Source organism: Schistocerca gregaria, chromosome 10, assembly GCF_023897955.1.
Source record: "Schistocerca gregaria isolate iqSchGreg1 chromosome 10, iqSchGreg1.2, whole genome shotgun sequence".
In the NCBI taxonomy this organism is placed as follows: Eukaryota; Metazoa; Arthropoda; class Insecta; order Orthoptera; family Acrididae; genus Schistocerca; species Schistocerca gregaria.
In genome coordinates, this window is record NC_064929.1 from 211,070,815 (window position 1) to 211,094,011 (window position 23,197).

The window sequence follows — 23,197 nt, forward strand, 5'->3', positions numbered from 1 at the left end:
ATGGAGCACCTGTTCAAAATGCACGGCTTGTGGCGGAGTGGTTATGGAACAATAAGATCCCTGTAATGGACTGGCCTGCACAGAGTCGTGACCTGAATCTAACAGAATACGTTTGGGATGTTGCGGAACGATGACTGCGTGCCAGCGCTCACCAACTGACATCGATACCTCTCCTCAGTGCAGCACTCCGTGAAGAATGGGGTGCCATTCCCCGAGAAACCTTCCAGCAGCTGATTGAACGTACACCTGTGGAAGCGTAAGTTTCACCAAGGCTAAGGGTGGCCAACACCCTATTGAATTCCAGCATTACCGATGGAGGGCGCCACGAACTTTTAAGTCATCTTCAGCCAGGTGGCCGGATACTTTTGGTCACATAGCGTAGCTCTTTTCGTTAGCAGAGTGTCGTGCTGCATAAATCGCTTTCCGCCTGCAATGGCGGAAGCGTAGACTGAGCAGAAGCATCGCAGCCGGATATCTTCTTCCTCTCTTCAATGCTTTGTCTGCTCTGAGTGCTTGACAGTGTTGCCCCACTTGTCAGAGGACGGGAAATATTTTGACGCCTTTGGTACGCGTTTTTAAGGTGATTAATGTCGTTAACCCATTTCGGTTACTTGCATTCTGCAACGAAAGACATCTAACAAATGTTTCATGTTGATTTCCATAAAAGAACTTACAATACGACCAGATCCTGCTGAGTGTCTGCGGTACGGTACCGGCCACTCAGTTGTCTTTCAGTGTCGATTGGAATTAATTTCAATTGTTAAATTATATTTTGTCCTTCTTATTTCTTCACTCCTCTACAAGAGCTGGTCACGGTTCTTTTGAACAATGTAAAAGTATAATGAGATGATCGTGTGGCATTGTTGGGCGGGAGGCCCCAACCGGGGAAGTTCGGCCGTCGGCTTGTTTAAGTGTTATTTCAGGTGACGCCACATTGGGCGGTGGTGATGAGGACAACACAAAAGCCAGTACAACCCGGTCGAGAATCGAACCTGGGCAGCTGTAATGGTAGGCAATCGCATTACCACTCAGCTAAGCAGGCGGACTTGTGATGTGTTATTTATTCATACAGTCACCCACAATACTTTTCCGTGTTACGTCAACACTTTGGATTATTTTTAGAAGTATCTCACAATTCAATTAACTAAAAAGGACAGTCAAACGAAAACGAAACAGGTGGAAAGAAAGTAAAGTGTTTATTATTTCAATAGTACCTGCAATAACTGTTAAGATAAATACATTTCCCCCACTGTGAGACGAGTGTCAATGCCCTCGAGAAAAAATATTTTCTGTTGGCTGCGGAACCATGACTGTAGCGCGGCGTCGACCTCTTCGTCCGAGGAAAATCGTCGGCCAGGGAAGTCTCACTTCAGAGCTCCAAACACATGGAAACCGCGTGCTGAGAGATCGTACCAGTACGGGCCTCCCTGCGGTCTTCTGGAAACGGCCTCGGCAACACATGGTCCCGCCCACATGTACAACCGTGATTCCTCAGGCAACCACAAAAATTGTTCCTCGAAGACATCTACCGTCTTGTCTCACTGTGAGCTTAGGTTTTAATGGTTGTTGCGATTACTTTTGAAATAACACACATTTTATTTACTTTCCTTCCACCTCACTCGTTTTCATTTGATTGTCCCTTGTAGTTCCGGACTACAACAAAGGAAAGTTTAAATTGGAACGATCACATAGGTAATGTTGTGATGAGAGCAAACTAAAAGCTGCGAGTTATTCGCAGAACCTTTAGTTGGTGCGACATGTCTTCTAGAGAGACTGCTGATGCTACTCTTGTCCGTTGTCTGTGCTCTTTCGCATCCTCATCTGATAGGACTAACGGAGGACACTGAAAAAATTTAACGGATGGCAGCTCGTTTTGTATTATCGCGAAATAGTGGAGGGAGTGTCACAGATATGATACGCGATTTAAGGAGGTAATCAATAAAACAACGGCGGTTTTCAATACGACGAGATATTGTCACGGAACTTCAGCGCTCATGCCTCATGCCTAATGCTAAAGTTTTAGCTATTCTAAAATGTAGTAAGGCTTAAGTTTCTTCAACGTCGTGGGGAGTGGCGTCTTTCGGCTTCGCCTACAACGCCGCTAACCCGCAACGCATCTGTGCTTAGCGGGTTATCGTCAGCTGCTCCCCTGCATTCGGGCCGTTTTCCGTGGTATCCGGTTGACGTAGAGCTGTGGCTCCCCAACTTGGTGTTAATTACCCCTTGAGGGGTAAAAACTAAACTATTAGATTCTGTTTCAGTCACGAAATTAAATTATTTTCGAAAGATCATTACTATTAACACAATTTTGTAAGACTCTAATATTCATTATGTAAGTTGTCAATAATTGCCTTTTCTCAATTACCAGTGTTAATGTGATTTCAGGTTACCCGTTCTCACATAGTCCACCCATTATAAAAACATTTCGTCCCGTGCATCGCTAATGATAAGAGTGAGACATACACGTAACGAATGCGAAATGTTTCAAGACAATATATTACCCATGTTGCAAACAGTACCTGCAGTAACCCAGAAACTACTCGCTTCGAAACAGATGAATGAATTAACTGACAGCACGACATAACAATAACTACATAAGGGCTACTAAAATGCTGTACAGCGTTTTACTATTATCATTAAATACTCAATTTCTGCCAGAAATAAGAAGTACAGAAGTCAAGTGATTTAGGAAGAGTAAATGTAGATCACACATTTTGCTTGTTTGATTATAAAAGGGGTTGCAGTGTGCTGGTCAAGCAAGTGCCGCAATGTGACGCTATGTGACCAAAAGTATCCGGCCACCTGGCTGAAGATGACTTAAAAGTTCGTGGCTCCCTCCATGGGTAATGCTAGAATTCAATAGGGTGTTGGCCACCCTTAGCCTTGGTGACAACTTACGCTCTCACAGGTGTACGTTCAATCAGCTACTGGAAGGTTTCTCGGGGAATGGCAGCCCATTCTTCACGGAGTGCTGCACTGAGGAGAGGTATCGATGTCAGTTGGTGAGCGCTGGCACGCAGTCAACGTTCCGCAACATCCCAAACGTATTCTGTTAGATTCAGGTCACGACTCTGTGCAGGCCAGTCCGTTACAGGGATCTTATTGTTCCATAACCACTCCGCCACAAGCCGTGCATTTTGAACAGGTGCTCCATCGTGTTGAAAACGCCATCCCTGAATTGCTTTTCAACAGTGGGAAGCGAGAAGGTACTTAAACACAATGTAGGCCTGTGCTGTGATGGTGCCACGCAAAACAAGGAGTGCAAGCCCCCTCCATGAAAAACACCATCACACCATAACATCACCACCTCCCAATTCTACTGTTGGCACTTCACACGCTGGCAGATGACGTTCACCGGGCATTCGCCATATCCACACCATGCCATCGGGTCGCCCACATTGTCTACCATGATTGGTTACTTCATACATCGTTTTTCCACAGTTCAGTCGTCCAATGTTTAGGCTCCTTACACCAAGCGAGGCATCGTTTGGCATTTAACGGCGTGATGTGTGGCTTATGAGCGGCCGCTAGACAGTGAAATACAAGTTTTCTCACCTCCCGCCTAACTTTCATTGTACTTGCAGTGCATCCTGATGCACTTAGGAGTTCCTGTCATGGTCTGGATAGATGTAATGCAGAGAAAGTGTGTTTCGTAGGAAGTCACTATCCTCACTGTGGATAGTTAGCTTTTTTCTCTGAAAACGAAATGTGAGTACAACTTGCGTTTAACTATGAATTTCTTCGTCGTTCATTGTAAAAAACACACACACACACTAACTAAATATCGTTCATGTTTCAAAAATAAAAGTGTGTAACTTTACTCTTTGCTTCCTCCTATATTTAGTTGGCTCATACATGTTATTACCGAATCGCATTATTTGACATTAGGCATTATTGTACAAGTTATTTTAGCCCAATTTGAGTATTATATCAGATTTTTACTGTCTCTTACACTACTTAGAATATTGTTTCAACGCAACGGATAACTCTAGCCTTATCAACAAGTTCTACTACAACCGAAACAGAGGGAGATTCACATATGCTTCGTCCAAGATATGCTTTATTCATTAACTCAGATTCTACGCAAAATTAAGGTTCAAAAAATGTTAACTCTTTCTATCCTTTTACCAAATCTCAGAATGATTTTAATGTGGCACATTGGGAAATGTCATCTAATCAACACGATATCTGACTGATATAATAAAAGTGTAACTTTGTTACGCAAAGTTCAATGTCACATGATTATTCGATTATTTCGTTCGGTAAGCAAGTTATTAAAACGGATCTTTCACAAATGAAAATGAATAGCAATTATAAACTGATAATGACACCACAAAATATATCAGAAACCGTACGTTGGTCTCCTACGTTAATAAAATGGTTGCCACACTGTTGGGGCCGAAATGGTGAGCTTATTTAATGATGTATGGGTGCCACGCATACCGAGCACATTTATGACTATACACTACACAGTCTGCATGCAAGCCCTAAGCTTTGCTGGCTAACAAAGACGTGGGACAGGCTGTGCAACGGGAGAGTCGCGGTGGCTGTGCGAGTTACAATGAAGTCTGCCCTGCCTTTCGCCAATTTCAACAACATGACCCACACAACCACAGCAGCATTTCCGCATCATACAGAAGGTAACGATCACTAAACTCTAAACATCATATTAGCTCTTCTGTAACCTACCGCTCACAACATCAATACACTTGGCACTCAAAATTCTACAACGGCACATTTCACAAGTCACACACAATTTCATCATATTTTGATGCAAAATTTTACCTGAGCATTACGATGTTAATAATAAGATATGTGGGGTCTAAGCACTATGGGACTTAACATCTGAGGTCATCAGTCCCCTAGAACTTAGAACTACTTAAACCTAACTAACCTAAGGACATCACACACAACCATGCCCGAGGCAGGTCGCGCGGTTCCAGACTGAAGCGCCCAGAACCGCTCGGCCACTACGGCCGGCTAGTAATAAGAAGACATGTCCCAATGAATCAACCCCATAGCACTGAGTGGGAACCTATCCCTTAAAATGGTTTATCGGGAAGCACATGGCTCCACCACTCACCCGAGGACACACACGGGAATACACAATTTAGCAGAACTCTCAAATTGCTATCACGCACACTGACTACGAGTATTTTTATGGTTCTTATTGACGTAATTAAGTACTGATGGTGCCTTTAGCCACGCGTCTACTCTACTCTGTAGCCACAGCGGTTTGGCAAGAAAATTTGCAAAGTCACCCATAGGAAAAGTTCCTCTAAATTCAGAAGATATTCTCAAAACACATGTCAAACTGACGTATTTGATGTAAACTGTTAATTTAGCAAATACAAATACCTGAAATACCAGAAGTTACAGTCCTATGCTGAAGGAAAATGCCGTCTGTTATGAGAACCCGCGACCGCAGCTATTTCAATATCGCTAAATAACAACTATCGACTCTCTCGATGTATGTTGTCGAAGCTCTACTTGAAAGACAACATTCCGCATAACGTCTGACACAATGTAAGTCGTTTTTAACCAGTTGCCGGCCGCGGTGGTCTCGCGGTTCTAGGCGCGCAGTCCGGAACCGTGCGACTGCTACGGTCGCAGGTTCGAATCCTGCCTCGGGCATGGATGTGTGTGATGTCCTTAGGTTAGTTAGGTTTAAGTAGTTCTAAGTTCTAGGGGACTAATGACCACAGCAGTTGAGTCCCATAGTGCTCAGAGCCATTTGAACCATTTTTTTTAACCAGTTTTTCTCACCATTTCTGCCGGTGCTTCTGGGACACGTCCTCACCCCAGGTCTCCCCGCTGCTGAGTGCCAAACATGGCGGAGAGCTACCCCAACGACCACCGATTGAAACGAAACGAGGAAGACGCCTCTCATTGGCTGTTTCCTGCTTCGTCCTCCAGAAACAGGTGAAACTCGAACAAGCCACTGCCAACTCTACTCTTCCATCACCAGACGTCAAAGATTTGCTAATTCAGCACCGCCACCACCACTTATCTTTAGTTAATAATCCACAATTTTACTCCAAAAATAATTACATTCGGTCACTCACATCCATACAGTTAGGGTGAAGGAATGAAGGAAGTGTGGCAGAAAAATAAGAACGAAACTCTAATGACAACTTTCGATGTCCAGCTGGCTATAGGGGTAACTGCGCGTCATGCACATTAATTTGTAAAAGAAATTAGCCTAAAAGTCTCAAATGGAACGCATTACAGTACCGCTTCAAGTGTTCCAAGAAAGGTCTTTCATTCGACTGTTTAGTTAGGTGCTAGAGTTGATGGCAGTGTGGGGGAGGGGGAGGCAACAGACGGTAGTCTAGGGGTTCGGGGGGGGGGGGGGGGGAGCAGGGAGCGGAGGAACGGCGGGGCTACTAGCTAATGTATAATTGCACTCAGGGGTACCGGTCTGAGACAGTGTGGGAGTGAGGGCGCAGAAGATACTGGAGCAACAGGGGTCGCTCCAGTCATGCGCCGCTTGTTGCATCCGCCCCTGCTTCGGCAGCTGAATTGTAACCTTACGCTGCGCGATAATTTCTGCCCACGCGGAGCTAGTAGTGCAATAACGGAAAAGACAGCTGTCACAGCTAAGTTTATTTTTAAATCGTATATTACTAATAGTGAAGGCGTATCCGCAAGGCTTCTTTGTTTCATATGCCCCTACATTTACTGCGGAGACTAGAGCGAGTTCCGTTTCCGCCAGCCAGCGACCATTTCGACACCGCCTCGGATCACACTTCACCTTCGCAGCAGTCCCGTTACCTGCCATCTTAGCGTCGGTGATGTGCGCTGTGGACAATTCGTGCTGCTCGCGAGATAGAACTTTGAATACGTACTTTTCATTCCTCAAGAGAACGTAATCAGTGCTCTCACTGATCTACACTGCCGTCCAAAATTAACCCTTTCGTGGGCAAAATTATTGAGCAGTTTTTTTTAATGAATGGAGATCATATAGTAGTTAACAGATAGGTATATTTATCTGCAGAATATAAAACTTGCTCCAACTCTGAAAGTGAGGTCACACAACAAGGTGGGAAGTATTCTTCCCACTGCCCTTCCTTGGAGTTAAATGACAAAAACGACTTTTTCAATATATGTCATATTTATTTCATAAATTTACTTCTCTTGTTACAATGATTGTTCACAATTACTTGCCATGAAATTTTCTGAAACATGGGTCTATGCAAAGTGGTATTTGACAATATGTACAAACACAGCGACTGCTCTTTTCCGCAGCTTTGGTACTACAATGACGGCACGACCAGTAGGTTGTTCCTAAAATGGGTTGATGCTCCCCTACAGCCACATGACGAAAATCTTCACGCACTTTACCACTTTTTGCCAGAAAGACAGGTTTTTGTCCACGCCTTTTTTGGGATGAGAAGCCAGCGATCAATTGTCTGGCTAGATGGATCCTGTATGTGAGCTGATCATGCTGTCCACTTTCTCTTTTACGTATTTTCCACAGGTTAAAACTGTTCACTGCAGCAACGTCCCCCAGGAAATAAAATATTCTGTGCCACAATTTTACAGAACGTCTGCCAACAGCATACCTTTCTCGTAATTGATCAAACTTATCGACACTACCCATTATTTTGCTGTCTTCTGCCACAAATTCAGGACAAGAAATCTCTGTAGTAGTACCATTCTTGTTTTTTCACTGTGGCTGTTTCTCATGGGTCATGAATTCAGGACAGAAAGTGACTGGACGGTTATCCATCCATTTTACCGCAGAAATGGCTCCTTTTGTTTCAAACTGGAAGTCTCCTCATTCCAATTTCACGTTTTCCTTCATAAATTTGGGTAAATCAAAAGTATTTACCTTATTATATAGTTCTGAGGAAAAATCACAAAGTGTCACTCAAACAGCACTGAAAGGCTCCTCTACAGAGCAACACTCAGCTATACAATGCCTCTGCGCGAAGGTACAGCGAAAACGGGGGGAACTTCCGATTGGAAGTAGTACCCTACACTGTTCACTAGGTGGTAGCACCGTAGAGAGGTGGGAACTGTGAATCCCACGGGACTAGGAGTTCATTGTAGTGGGAAGCATGTTTCTCACGGCTCACGAAAGGATTAAAGCAACAAATCGCAACTTCCCCGTCGCGTGTCTAATTCACGATACAATCATACTAACTGTCAACCAGATCTCCGTGCAGTCGTGTCCTGCATGGAAGATGGCATTCCGGTCAACGGTTAACCACGCCAATGGTGACGTCACGGCACCTATGAAACAAGGCGGGTAGCTCCACAACCACAACTGCCGTGTACACAGTCACAGACGGTAAAGTATGGCAGAGACAAGATGCCATGCGGTTGAGGGCCATCGAAGGAAAGGAAGGAGGGCAGTCGCACACTGACGTGACGCGATGCCTTAATGTGAGTCGTTCTGTTGAGTTTGGGATGTGGCGACTGTTCATAGAGACCGAGAGTATTGCGAAGTCGAGGGTCGTTCCGACCTCGTCTAATATAAGAAAGAGAGGCCCGTTATTTGGATGCGAGGACTTGACGGTAGCACCTTAATACTGCACGGCAACTGGCATTTGAGTTCGCGGCATCCACTGTGAAACATCCCCTCTGGAAAATTATAAATTAATGTGCTGGTAAACCTCTTACGTTATTTGATTTTCAAACAACTGAGCAAAACTGGACGTGTTCAGATATTTGTCTCTTTACTTATTTTGATCATCAATAAACTGACACACAATATTTTTAGCGCAACGCAATCTGACTTTCAATAATCCCTACAAAAGAATGGCCGTGACTAACAATAACATATACCTTTCATAAATCAACTACCTCACAAAAATCTTCGTTACTCGAACTACTGCAGTACAGCGAGGGCCAATACTGCCAGCTAAATAAAAGATTCTAACTACTGAAGACACTAACTGCTGATAGGCATAGTTAGCAAATGAAAGATTTTGGTAGAGAACAAACAATGTATTTACCTTAATACTGTTCAAAAGTCGTAATATATACAACAGTTCATGACATCCAGTCTTACAAATTTCCTTTTTCTGACGGACACACGTCCAGATCGTCCGCTCTCAAAATTCTGCCATCTCTCTCTCTCTCTCTCTCCCCACGTCCGACACTGCTGGCGGCTCACTCCCAACTGCGCAACTCTACTCGCTGTTCACATCCAACTGCTCAACACTACAATAGCAAATATTCCAACAATGCCAACCAGCGACAGACTGCACACAGCACAGCCAGTGATTTTCACACAGAGAGCTACGTGGCCCTAGCAACATAAAAACCTAAACAGCCTGCTTACAACTGGACGTGTTGTACCGACGCAAGCGTGAGCAGAGGGCTTCAGCGGAGTGGCATTTATTTTCGGATACCAGCTGTATGTTTACCTCTGACGTGTCTTCACAGAAGCGAACGTGTAGATTGGTGTCATCAACATGGTACCCCGGACGGCCGAAAGTCGGCGAATGTTGTTTTCACAAATGAGTTCCAATTTACGCTGGAGAGTGATTCTCGATGGATTCGCATCTGGAGGGAACGTGGAAGACGATTTAGAGACCCAACATTGTGGGAAGAGACCGAAATCGAGAAGGATCCCAATGCTTTGGGAGGAATTGTGTTTACCGCACGAACCCATCTTCATGAAATTATACGGGGGAATCGGCAAAGCGTAACTGCATTCAGGTGTGATGATGAGACCTTTCGGCCACATGAACTGCCATATATATATATATATATATATATATATATATAAAACACACATGCTTGGAATGACGGAGTTTCATTAGAACAAAAAAAAAGTTCACAAAATGTCCGAGAGATGGCGCTGTACAGCAAAACGTCAGTGACCGCGCTTGACAATCGTGTATAGAAGGCGCTGTGTTGCTATCACCACAGGAAGGGCATTCAAACGGGTAAAGGTCCGTTGACAAATGCAGCTGTGGTGAGAATGATTTCGAAGTTCGAAGCCACGGGTTGTTTAGGCGATAGACCCCGTAGTGGCTGATCAGATGAAGCGCCATCCGTCGGGCATTTTTTTTTTAACTTTTGTATTTTTTTGGTTCTAATAAAACCCCATGTCATTCCAAGCATGTGTGTCAATTTGTACCTTTCTATCTACATTATTCCGTGATTTATTCAATTTTCAAATTTATACAGACTTTTTGATCACCCGGTATGTGATTACGTTCCTAAGGGATGTGGAAGATGTACTTGATTTGGGCGTGGGGAGAGGGGGTGGAGAATGAAAAACGAGTGGTCGTAGGACTGAAATTTTGTGGAGACTTTTTGTAAGGACGAGCGGAGGGGAAATAGCGAATAAATCTCTGAATGAGACGAATTTTAAATTACACCTGACGGGTTAATATTTGTTAATGGCGTACTGTGTTTACGTTACAGGTTATACACGTCGCTCAGTGTGATTAGGATCTGCAGCCACGACAGCCTGGAACCGCACCGGACAAACCAATTCGCAATATTGTTCTCAGCACTTTTGCTACTATGGACCACGGGATGCGCACCTGTCGCGGCGCAACTCGCGCACTGCTCTATGGTCGCACACGGCTCCCAGCGGTCTCAGCCACAGCGGCGGCTACCTGTTCGACAATCTGTGGCCCAATTCGCCGTCGGGCTTTTTCAGGAGCAATTGCCAAACCGCCAGTTACTTCCAACTTTTGAGTCACGTTCTTCTAAACCCGGTACGGAAAGAGGATCTCTCTATATTTCTTCAATGTGCTGACACTCGAGAAGAGCAGCGGCACTGTTGCCGTTGTTTTGACGGAACAACTTTGCGAGTAAATTCCTGCTCACCTTGTACAGACCCACGCTGGCTGCCTGCAGCTGCAAAGCGCACTGACAGGTGATCGTGTTTCAGCCGTACCAGTGCCGGCAGCTAACGGTAAGTCACTCCACTAACACGACTAACAACGCAAATCCTGCAGCGCACAGTCTGAACACCTTTCCTATGACTTCGCTACACACACGGTAAATTGTTATTCGTCTACGCTGACTCAAATAGCGAAAGTAATTTGAAGAGCTGGAAATATTAACAGAGTCTCTCCAGCAAATTCGTCTGGAATAGCACTCCTGGAAAAAAAACGTATTTCGTGGAGAAACGGCGTAGACAGTCTCCCAGAAAGTTACCAAACAGCAAAAACTCTTTCTCGGAAGGGAAGAACAGTTTCTGGAAACAACGATCTGATCTTTGGATAATCCGTTTTACTGCAGCTTCCTTTTTTGCCAGGAGTGCAAGTCGAGAAGGCGTGCAGTAGAGCTTGTGCAAAAATTTTGAAGGTGGCAGAAGAGGTACCTACTGGTATGGAGGTACAGCTGTGAGTCGTTTCCGGCTAGCTCAGTAGGTAAGAACATACTATCTGCAGTAATCTACGAAGGCCTGTCGTAAAAATTTTATTATCAACTCGAAAAAGAAATAAAGTTTTGTAGTTGTGTTTTTTGTTTATTTGGAGACGCACGCCCACAGCCCTCGTCCACAATAAAATTCCCGTGCCATAGTACCGTAGCATTCCGCTAGAAGGCCAAGAACAAAATGGCGCTCCTGATTGTCTCCAGTGTACCAGTCGGCTATGCCGTTTTGCTGCGATTCCACTAGCAGGGTGCCTCCAAACCAACAAATAAATAATTACGAAAGTTTAACTTACAGGTTAATTACTTTTGAATACACTATGGGAGTGACAGAGATCAATGTGTTGAAAATATTTACTATCAAAAACAGTCTTGATCACAATTTATTTATTATGGTGACTGGTGATTCTGCAGCATAAGGATGTTCTTACTCATTGGACTAAAGATGACCACACTAGTGGTCGAAACCGGTCACCATAACGAAGTGTGATCAAGGCTGTTTTTGACACTAAATATTTAACTTCCAAGGTTCCGTAGCTCAATCGGAAAAAAAGGAATCGTTGCACGATGTTTGGCTCTCACCCTTGCGACACTGTCAGCCTGTATGCCTGATTATATTAAAAATGATTGCCTGACTTGTGTATGAGTTTGTGGCACATTTATATAACTCAAATTAAAAAAATCACGAACATCTTTGAGCTCCTGGGACCGATATATTGGCAGTATCAATGTCGATAACAGGAAAAAATGGTCCAGATTCCCGATCCTCAGAATGGATGGACTGTCAACATATGCAACTAAGTTTGTACAGAACACTCAGTGCGCGAGTCCAACTGGAACCTGGTAATTTTTTCGAGTTAATAATGAAATTTTCATGAGAATCCCTTATTTTATCTGCATGAGTGTACGACCCAAGCTTAAGGCTGCCAAACAGGATAACGAAAATGAAGTTACTTGTGTTACGTCCACGAGCCTCAGACGTGTGCAAGAACTTCAGCACGTTTTACACCGTTTTTACATTTAGGCTCTTTTCAGCCAACACTGCAGTGCCGCGCTGCAGCCATAAAAAGGCTTTTGTTAGTCTCACAACATGCGATAACAACGCATAACAACGAAAATAATGCTTTTTGAAAGCGAAACAATCACACAATAAAGAATTACTGCCTTTTTTTAAACAAGAGGGCGAAAAATTTAATTTTTCCAAATGACGCTTCTCTTTAAACGTGATAAGCCAATCCTGGTTCATTACCGTGCGCGTTCACCTACATTACGAGCAAAATGTACGTATTGTTACTGCTTCAGAATGAAGACCGCTGCTGCTAATTTTGATCGCGTGTTCACGTGATGATGTTTTGATTGCTGTATTCAGGCCCTACAATAATCCCTCCCTATTGTGATCGCAGCCGATTACGAGCGACTGTGTGATGCAATCATATCCCGAATCTATAGAGAGGCGGCCAAACATATTCCTCTTCACTACGATTGAACTTTCGTCGTGCTGTTTCTGAAAACGAAACATTCGTCTGTTATGTAGATGCAGACTCTGTAGGTAGTGCTGGACGTGGTTAGCACGCGCCCAGGCACTTGCTTCAGCCCTTCTTCGCAGTAAAAGGCGTACTCTTTGAAACACATCTTACGCCGTACGGACTGCGATCACATGCGTCGGTCGCACGCCCGTAACTTCTGCTCAGTGTCATTGGGTTGGGCGTACCTCTATGCCTTTAAATGCTCCAGCCCCCCCCCCCCCCCCCCCCCCCCGAGTCAGAAATCTAAAGCATTCAGGTAAACGGGGAGGCTACACGTTACTGAACGTGGTCGAGCATTTCATCGTCCGACAACCAGTTGTAGATTCGTAGAACGTAGGGTGATTCCCCGCCGTGCATAAACCACAGTCACTGCCTCTCTGCAAGGGTAACGTTCTCCAATAGCACTGGTAGTTCACAGCGCAATCAACTGCAACACTGAGATGCCCTACACCAATGAAAACTACTCATTACTTGTCGCAAGTAAAATGCCCCATATCTCGACCGGTGCTGCTATCTGATCATGTGACTACAGGAGGATAATGGAATGTAGTCGAATTAAATAGGGTGATGCTGAGGGAGTTCGATTAGGAAATGAGACAAAGTAGTAAATGAGTTTTGCTATTTGGGGATCAAAATAACTGAAGATGGTCGAAGTACAGAGGATATAAAATGTAGACTGGCAATGGCAAGAAAAGCGTTTCTGAAGAAGAGAAATTTGTTAACATCGAGTATAGATTTAAGAGTCAGGAAGTCGTTTCTGAAAGTATTTGTGTGGAGTGTAGCCATGTATGGAAGTGAAACATGGACGATAAATAGTTTGTACAAGAAGAGAATAGAAACTTTCGAAATGTGGTGCTACAGAAGAATGCTGAAGATGGGTTGATCACACAACTAATGAGGAGGTATTGAGTAGAATTGGGGAGGAGTTTGTGGCACAACTTGACAAGAAGAAGGGATCGCTAGATAGGACATGTTCTGAGGCATCAAGGGATCACAAATTTAGCATTGGAGGGCAGCGTGGAACGTAAAAATCGTAGAGGGAGACCAAGAGATGAATACACTAAGCAGAGTCAGAAGGATGTAGGCTACAGTAGGTACTGGGAGATGAAGAAGCTTGCACATGATAGAGTAGCATGGGGAGCTGCATCAAACCAGGGCTGAAGACCACAACAACAATTGACCAATTTTGCCTGCTTTAGGAATATGTGACACACTTTTCAAAACACTCTCTGTGTATAAGTAAATTTGTAGTGTGCTTCCCTGCTGAAAGATCTTATAAGTAGCTTTGTTACGGTTTATAATGTATGATTTCCGTGCCATATTACGAAAATAAGTGACACGCAATTTGTAGCGTAATAAATCGTAATGAAGACATCAGAATACACCCAGAAAAATAAATACTCGTGCAAATCACTCATACACTGGAACATGAAGTAGTACTCATTTCAAACCTTATTTCATGATACTTAAAGTGTCAGCGATGATTAAGTTATGTGTCTGCAAAATTCTGCCAAGCGGTTGTCCCTTCCATTCCTCTCACCCCATTCCACGGTTTATTATTTTTTCTTCTCTTGCTCTCCCTGCTACCTAATTCCAGTCACACAACACAATTTGATTTGCGTCTCCTTTAACTGCCTGTATAATTTATTCTTCATGCACTCTTTCAATCTCTTCATAATGAAGCCCTAGTTACCATTTGAACTTGTACTATTGTGGGAGGTGTTGGATTTGTCTCTGTCTTGGCTACGACAATGCATTCACCGTGCTCTTCATAGTAGCTTACCGGATTCGCATTTCCTTATTCGTTATTATGTATATTACACTTTGTACTATAATAATCCTGTACTTCCCTGACAAAATGTCCCGTTCCTTTTGCCACTGCACTACACGAATTGGCATTCTGTCTAACTTAAGCCTATCCGTTTTCATCATTAAATTATCTAACCTACCTACCATATTAAGGGATACAACATTTCATGCTACGACCAGGCAGAAATATTCCTGATCACCACGTGTTCCCGAGCAATTCCCGCCCGGAGATCGGAATGAGGAGTAGTGCAGCAACTCTGGGTTCGTGGACTCAACAAGCCGTTGTAAGTTCTCTGCACAAATACTGAGACGTCCGTAATTTCGAAAGTGTTGCTGGTGCAGGAGTCTGTGCACGAATTGATCTCTTCATAACGTAGCGCAAATCTTCCTGGGAGTTCATGTCGGGCCATCTGTGTGGCCAAACGGCAAACAACAAGTAAGACCTGCGGTACCCCGGCGGCGTGAAAAATTTAAGCTTCTATTTCAATGCGGACATAGTCACGGCCATTTGGTGTCAGATTTTTGGTATCTTCCCTGTGTCGATACCGACAACAGGCAAAAAACGTCGAAATTCTTGTTCCTGCGATGCGTGAGCTTCCTATATACGCAATGAGGTTCGTGTCGTACTCTCCGCCGGCGACTGATACAGCCACTTGTCCGAATTTCTTTGAGCCCATTATTCCCACTTGTGCGTGTTTCCGATCAGTGTAGTTTCGTCGTCAGATGTCCAGTCAAACCCTGGGCTCCGCTGTGCCATGCTTGTCATCGGTCTCCATACGTTCACTCGCTGCTCGCAGGACCAACTTCGGGAGTCGGAGGTATAGCTTACTGTGAGCTCCGTGGTGCGTGACTGTATGGTGTATTCAGTGCGGAGATGTACAGTACAGCCCGTTTTTGGTATCTCGCTAGCAAATTCATTTAATTAAAACTGTCGACAACGTACCGCGTAAGGCACACACGCACCAGTCTGTCGAAACAGCGATTACTGTCACTCAGGGCTGCATGACCTTTTGCAGCGGCTAAGCTGTTACGACATACAGAGAGACGGTCCGCTGTGGAAAGCAAACGTCCACCGTCATAAGCGACCGTGACGTCACGGCAGTTATTTGCGAATGCCTTTTGCTTTTCAACTTCTGTTTTGTCCCCTGTCCGACGCAACCTGTGAAAGAAAGCAAATTACACTGAGGTGACAAAAGTCACGGGATAGTGGTGTCCACGTATAGTACACCAATAACGGTAATCTCTGATACACAAGGCAAAAAGGGCAGTGCACTGGCGGAGCTGACATTTGTACTCAGCTGATTCAGCTGAAAAGATTCCCGACATTTTTATAGGCGCACGACGGAAATTAACAGACTTTGAACGCGCGATGGTAGTTGGAGCTAGTCGAATGGTTCAAATGGCTCTGAGCACTATGGGACACAACATCTTAGGTCATCAGTGCCCTTGAACTTCAACTACTTAAACCTAACCAACCTAAGGACATCACACACATCCATGCCCGAGGCAGGATTCGAACCTGTGACCGTAGCAGTTACGCGGTTCCGGCATGAAGCGCCTAGAACCGCACGGCCACCGCGGCCGGTTGGAGCTAGTCGCATGTGACATTCCACTTTGGAAATCGTTGGGGAATTCAATATTCCGAGATGCAGAGTGTGAAGAGCGTGCCGAGAATACCAAATTTCAGGCACTACCTCTCACCACGGATAACGCAGTCGGTGATGGCCTTCACTTAACGACCGAGAGCAACGGCGTTTGCATAGAGCTGTCAGTGCTAACAGACAAGCAGCACTAGGTGAAATAACTGCAAAAATCAACATGGAACGAGCGACGAAGTTATCCAAGTCAGTGTGCCGAAATGCGGCGTTAATGGGCTGTGACAGCAGACGACCGATGCGAGTGCTTGTGCCAACATCAGGACATCGCCTGAAGGGCCTCTCCTGGGCTCGTGACGATATCGGTTGGGCGCTAGGCGACTGGGAAACCGTGGCGTGGTCAGATGAGCCACGATTTCAGTTGGTAAGAGCTGATGGTACGGTTCGAGTGCGGCGCACACCCAACGAAGCCACGGACCCGAGTTGTCAACAAAGCACTTTGCAAACCAGTGGAGGTTCCGTAATGGCGTTTGTTCTGTTTACGTGGTATGGAATGGGTCCTCTGGTCCAGGTGAACCGATCACGGACTGGAAATGGTTATGTTGGAGACCATTTGGAGCCATTTGTGGCCTGCATGAATGGCAATGTGCCTTGTGAGAGGGCCACAGTTGTTCGTGATTTGTTTGATGAACATTCTGGACAATTCGGTCGAATGATTTGGCAATCCAGATCGCCCGACATGAATCTCTAGTTTTCTCTCTGCTACTATGGGCAAGCTAGACCACGCCCACTTTCCTCGGTATTTAGGCCGCTCTCCGACGCCCGACTCGTCTGTCGGCAGGACTCAACAGGACCAGCCATAATTGTGAGGATGTCCAACATAGTATTGGACGAAACGTCAGGTATAGAAGTATTCCATGGACCACGGCCATATAACCCGGAAGAATTATCAACAACACCTATGTACCCATTAACAGGACCAGTAACAACCTCTTTCAAAAAATGATGTAGATTGGACAAGTACCTGAAGATGAGCCCCAAGGAATGAAAATGACGATTTGCGACTGGTGGCGAATTAAAATGAATACAACATAGTAAGGATACGGCTGGAAATGTTGTAATGCCGAAATAGCTGCCTCTTCGCAAGAGTGGTAACACAGAAAGTAATGGTATCGTGAAAACTTTATAATATGTGCTATGAAAGAAAATATATAAAACACAAGTAACAGGCTGTAGGAAATGTAGCGACGCCGGAAAGGATGCATATCTCCCAGGGCAACAGGTAGCAGTACCGCGTTAAACGAAATCTGCCTGGTTTATTCGGCGACTGAAGCTATCAAATAATTGTAACAGTGTGTGTATTCTATCGGAAATGTAGCGGAGGCGAAAGGGATGCCTATCTGTCAAGGGCAGGCGGTAGCTGTACTAGGGAAAGAAAAAACCGACCGGATAAAACAGTAATGGACAGTTTTTGCTACTTGTTTGGTCTCAGTCTTGACAGATGTTTTTTAATTTTTTACTAATAACCGAGTACAAAAACCGAAATATCAATTATCCGTAGCAGTAACGCAAAATTTTTAAAAAAGGAGTAATTTTTTTTATTCGTCAAATTTTGCATAGGTTGTAAATATTGCATTGCTGTAGAAAATGGGAGAAGCGATCTGTGCTGTTTTACTAACAGTGCCGACAGATACGAGCAGCAGACATGTGTCACAAAAATTGATACAGCATCGATCGCTGAAACAGTGACGTCCCTGTTGTCGTGTATCGTGGGTTAACGTCCAATGTGCAAGGCATGCCCCCACCTGGTCTACACAGTTGTTTCTCGCTGTCGTCGCCGGAAATTTACTTCAAGAGATTTGTCTCCCATTTCTATGAAATAATAAAAGAGACAAGAAATTATGGTGACAGTAATAAATTAAAAACTTAACAACAATTCATCAAGGTAGACAATAAAAATTAAACATAGCTGATATGCTATCTGTGTTTATGTAATATGCCTTTATCTGCTTGCAGCCCTTGCAAACGGACAAAGTAACACAAGAAAGAGTTCTTCAATCTCATTTTTTACTCTGGCACGGACAATTCATAATACCGGAATAGCGGTATGATCTCCGATTACAATACGATTTTTGGGGCCGAGTTTCAAAAATTAGAGTCAAAAGGAGAATTCTGGGGCTTTTTTTTTTGGTAGTATTGTACTTATCACTTTTCTCTAAAAGCAGTGGGCGGTGGACGACCTGAGTTCTGCTTTACTTTCTTGTTTCATTTAGTACACTATTCTGTTCCATGCATCTTCAAACTGAGATGATATTTCTACGTTTATTACATGAAATAATAGGAATAAAATCCGAAAATTATTTGAGAAACCAGTTATTTTGAGCGGTTTTAACAGTCTGGTTAAACTGGCGTGAAAAAAACTAACATAACCGAAACCATTTGTTTCAACGACAAGCTCCACTGCTAAGCAATACCGTGTAACTGGAAAAACTGCCCAGTTTATGGCTGACGAACTGCGCAGGTGCCCATTTTTTTTCTTAACCATTTTAAATGTTCTATTGTTTTTTGTGGTGTTATGTTCTTAAATGCTAAGGGTTTGTCTTTGTCATGTACGATTTTTCACGAAGTACTGATGGAATTCCACATAATTCGTACAAAACATACGCATTAGAAATTATTAATAAAACATAATAAAATGAGGCACACCTAACGTTATAATGAAGTACTGAGTCCGTCAGGACTGATACAAAGTCTTACTGCCTGTTCGATTTCGCCTCAAACCTCCGTTGTTTTCTCCTTCAGTGCACTGACTGAGGACACCACTTGAGCAGCTTCCAGCAGCGGCCAGCTGTGACGCTGACAGCCCATCAGCCCTCGGACGCTCGTTCCATGTATTTTAAGCCTTAGGAGAACTTTTTTCGCCCTTTCTCATTCGCAGTACCTATACTTTCATGAAAGCAACTAACGTGGGAGTACAGCAAGGGCAGCTTTAAGTTCATCGAGGCATCAAATACTTTAAAGTTATCCACTATGTGTCTTATTAATTCTCGTAATCAAGGTCTATGCAGTTGCTAAAAAAGTTGTTGAAAAGTTTTTTAAAGAATATGTAAGATAATATTTAAATTTCATTCATTTTGTCTTCTAATGTTTGGTCTTTCGGTAGTTTGCGAACATTAGTGTTGTCGAAACTGCTCTTTCGTTTTTCGTTAGTTTCAGAATGTTAGGGTTGACGAAACTCCCTTCTTTTGGTGTAGCTATGATAGCAGCCGTAACCTACTTGCCATTTACTTGAAAGTTTCTTCTGGCATGGCTATCATAAATTGTTTCATAATGCCAAGTTTTATGCGAAGGGGAGAAAGTTTTTTTTTTTTTTTTTTTTTTTTTTTTTTTTACAGTTGGATCGAATAGTAAGCATTTCCCTACGACTTCTGACATTATAATTGGCTAATTATTTTCCACCAGTGTTCGTTTTTTGGATGACTGTACCGTTTGCACAGGAATAAAGGGTCCTTCGTCACAACCTGAGCACACCCAATGTTTCGCCTCATGACTTTCACCGGTCCTGCGCGCTTACGCCAAAGCAGGCAAAATAATTTACTTGGACAAAGCCTGCGGCTGTCTGCTGCTGACTTTTGAGTACAGGTTTGTCACAGATGTATCAGAAGTGGCCAAAAAAAATTAATATAACCAGTGATAGCCATGATATCAGCACAAGCAGGCACCAGTGGATTTACGACTCGTTGTTGAAGTTTGCGTCAAACATGGTATGTAAAGCATGCAGGTCTCAGCATTAAAATATCACCGAAATATGTAGGCGGCTCTATAACAGACAGTTAAACATGATTTTGTAGCAGGTTATATTGCAAATTTTCACAAAACAAAACTCATTAAACACCTACATTTTGCCCACCTGACAAATTCTAAATTTGAATGGGAACAGCAGGTGATTGGACATTCTACGTAGCTTACCTGAAATCAGGAAACGACAATACAGCAGAGAAACCATTTACAGTTAAAAAAAGAATTTCACTGTTAGCTAGTGCTATCAAATAAATGAATGAAACACAGTGACTAGACTACCGAAAATGTAGCAACGCCAAAAGGGATAGCTATATCCCAGGAGCAGCAAGTACCGGCACCTGAAAACGTGAAAACTGCCTAGCCTATGGGCGACTAAAACTAGCAAATCTTTATCGCCCAGTGAGTAGGTTACTGGAATTGCAGCAACGCCAAAAGGGATGCCTGCGCCCCAGGGGCAGCCATAGTAGGACAACGGGCAATGCCTGCGCGGTGCGACGCCGGAAATGCAGCAACGCCAGAAGGGATGCCTACCTCCCAGCGGCGGCAGGTAGCAGTGGCTACTCACCCTCGGCTGCGGCGCAGAGGAAGGCGACGGCGAGTGCGGCGACCGCCAGCGCGGCCAGAGGTCCGCTGTGGCTGCGGCGGCTCATCGTGGCGGTCAGAGCAGAGCAGACGACACAGGTGCGCTGCCCGACACCCGCGCGCTTATATAGCCGGCGGCGCGGGCGGCCGACCGCCCAGGCGAGGCGCGGGTGGCGTCAAAGCGGCCAGAGCAGGGCGCCGCAGGTGCGCGCGCCGACGCGGGGGAGGGGCCACGGCCGGAGCCGGCCAGCCACAGGTGGTCGGCACGTGTTGCGCGGGCGGCCGCAGCGGGCGCTGCAGAACAACAAACCAGTCAGTGGAAGGAGCACCGGCCCTCCTAACGTCGCGCCGACAGTGTCCAAGGAATAGAAAAGCAACTGGACCCAGCAGAGGACAGTCCACTGGAGCTGACGGGGTACCAATTCGATTCTACACAGAGTACGCGAAAGAACTTGGCCCCCTTCTAACAGCCGTGTACCGCAAGTCTCTTGAGGAATAGAAGGTTCCAAATGATTGGAAAAGAGCACAGGTAGTCCCAGTCTTCAAGAAGGGTCGTCGAGCAGATGCGCAACACTATACACCTATATCTCTTACACCAATATGTTGTAGAATTTTAGAACACGTTTTTTGCTCGCGTTTCATGTCATTTCTGGAAACCCAGAATCTAATCTGTAGGAATCAACATGGATTCCGAAAACAACGATCGTTTGAGACCCAACGCGCTTTATTTGTTCATGAGACCTGGAAAATATTAGAAACAGGCTCCCAGGTAGATGCTATTTTCCTTGTCTTCCGGAAGGCGTTCGATATAGTTCCGCACTGTCGCCTGATAAACAAAGTAAGAGCCTACGGAATATCAGACCAGCTGTGTGGCTAGATTGAAGAGTTTTTAGCAAACAGAACATAGCATGTTGTTCTCAATGGAGAGACGTCTACAGACGTTAAAGTAACCTCTGGCGTGCCACAGTGGAGTGTTATGGGACCATTGCTTTTCACAATATATATAAATGACCTAGTAGATAGTGTCGAAAGTTCCATGCGGCTTTTCACGGATGATGCTGTAGTATACAGAGAAGTTGCAGCACTGCAAAATTGTAGGGAAATGCAGGAAGATCTGCAGCGGATAGGCACTTGGTGCAGGGAATGGCAAGTGACCCTTAACATAGACAAATGTAATGTATTGCGAATACATAAAAAGAAGAATCTTTTATTGTATGATTCTATGATAGCGGAACAAACACTGGTATCAGTTACTTGTGTAAAATATCTGGGAGTATGCGTGCGGAACGATTTGAAGTGGAATGATCATATAAAATTAATTGTTGGTTAGGCGGGTACCACGTTGAGATTCATTGGGAGAGTCCTTAGAAAATGTTGTCCATCAACAAAGGAGGTGGCTTACAAAACACTCGTCCGTACCAGGTCGGGTTGGCAGAGGAGATAGAGAAGATCCAAAGAAGAGCGGCGCGTTTCGTCCAGGGTTATCTGGTAAGCGTGATAGCGTTACGGAGATGTTTAGCAAACTCAAGTGGCAGAATCTGCAAGAGAGGCGCTCTGCATCGTGGTGTAGCCCGCTGGCTAGGTTTCGAGAGGGTGCGTTTGTGGATGAGGTATCGAATACATTGCTTGCCCCTCCAGAAGAGATCACTAATGTAAAATTAGAGAGATTCGAGAGCGCACGGAGGCTTTCCGGCAGTCGTTCTTCCCGCGAACCATACGCAACTGGAACAGAAAATGTAGTTAATGACAGTGGCACGTAAAGTTCCCTCCGCCACACACCGTTGGGTGGCTTGCGGAGTATAAATGTAGATGTAGATGCAGTTACACCGACAGATGTCGTCGCCAGAGGTCGCCAGATAACATCGCCTCTGCCATGGTGAGTCCGACCTTCCTCGTTAGTTTTTGGTTAGGTCGAGGAGGTTAGGTTGGCTAGACACTATTGTGTGTGTGAAGTAGGTTAGATTTTGACCTCAAAGTGTGGGATAGACACCACAACGGCCGTGTGCTTGCAGACGAGTGCTGCAGTCCGGCTTCTGTTATTAAAAGAAAAGATGCCGACGGCTTGTAAAAGAGCTACATCTGTCGTGAAAAGAATATGACAAGTACTCTGTCATCAGTTACTGGAAATACCAGACAATTTTTACGAATACATGAGATGAAGGGAGAAACGCCATGTCAAATATCATAAAACGCTCCAACTTTGTGACACCACTTTCCTTCTTCCACCACCGACTATCATCTTTGAATTTAGCATACTGTGCATTATGTTTTTCATGTTTATACGCGTGTGTTACGAAAATATGTACTTCGTTTCAGTAATACACCGCATTCAGGATCTCTTCAAAACACGTAGTTCCGAATATGGTTTACTACGCTTCAGCGGTCTTAAGTCTGACGTCGGTCTGTAAAGGTTTTGCCAGTGGGTTTATGAACACACTATGGTTAACTTACGTCGTGAAAGTAGATTATGTTTCTATTACATAAAGCGTGGATAAAATTAGTGTCTGTGTAATCAGTATTGTGTAATTAATGATA

General features: G+C 44.4%; 1 protein-coding gene across 1 annotated transcript in view; it reads right to left on the reverse strand.

Annotated features, from left to right (window-relative positions):
* The window catches only part of LOC126293515 (uncharacterized), a 330,038-nt gene extending 309,292 nt beyond the window's left edge, over nucleotides 1-20,746 (reverse strand). The window contains exon 1 of the mRNA XM_049986766.1: nucleotides 20,646-20,746. Coding sequence (XP_049842723.1) covers nucleotides 20,646-20,730 — 85 coding nt within the window. The 5' untranslated portion in view covers nucleotides 20,731-20,746. The remainder of the gene's footprint in view (nucleotides 1-20,645) is intronic.
* Between the last annotated feature and the right edge of the window lie 2,451 nt (nucleotides 20,747-23,197).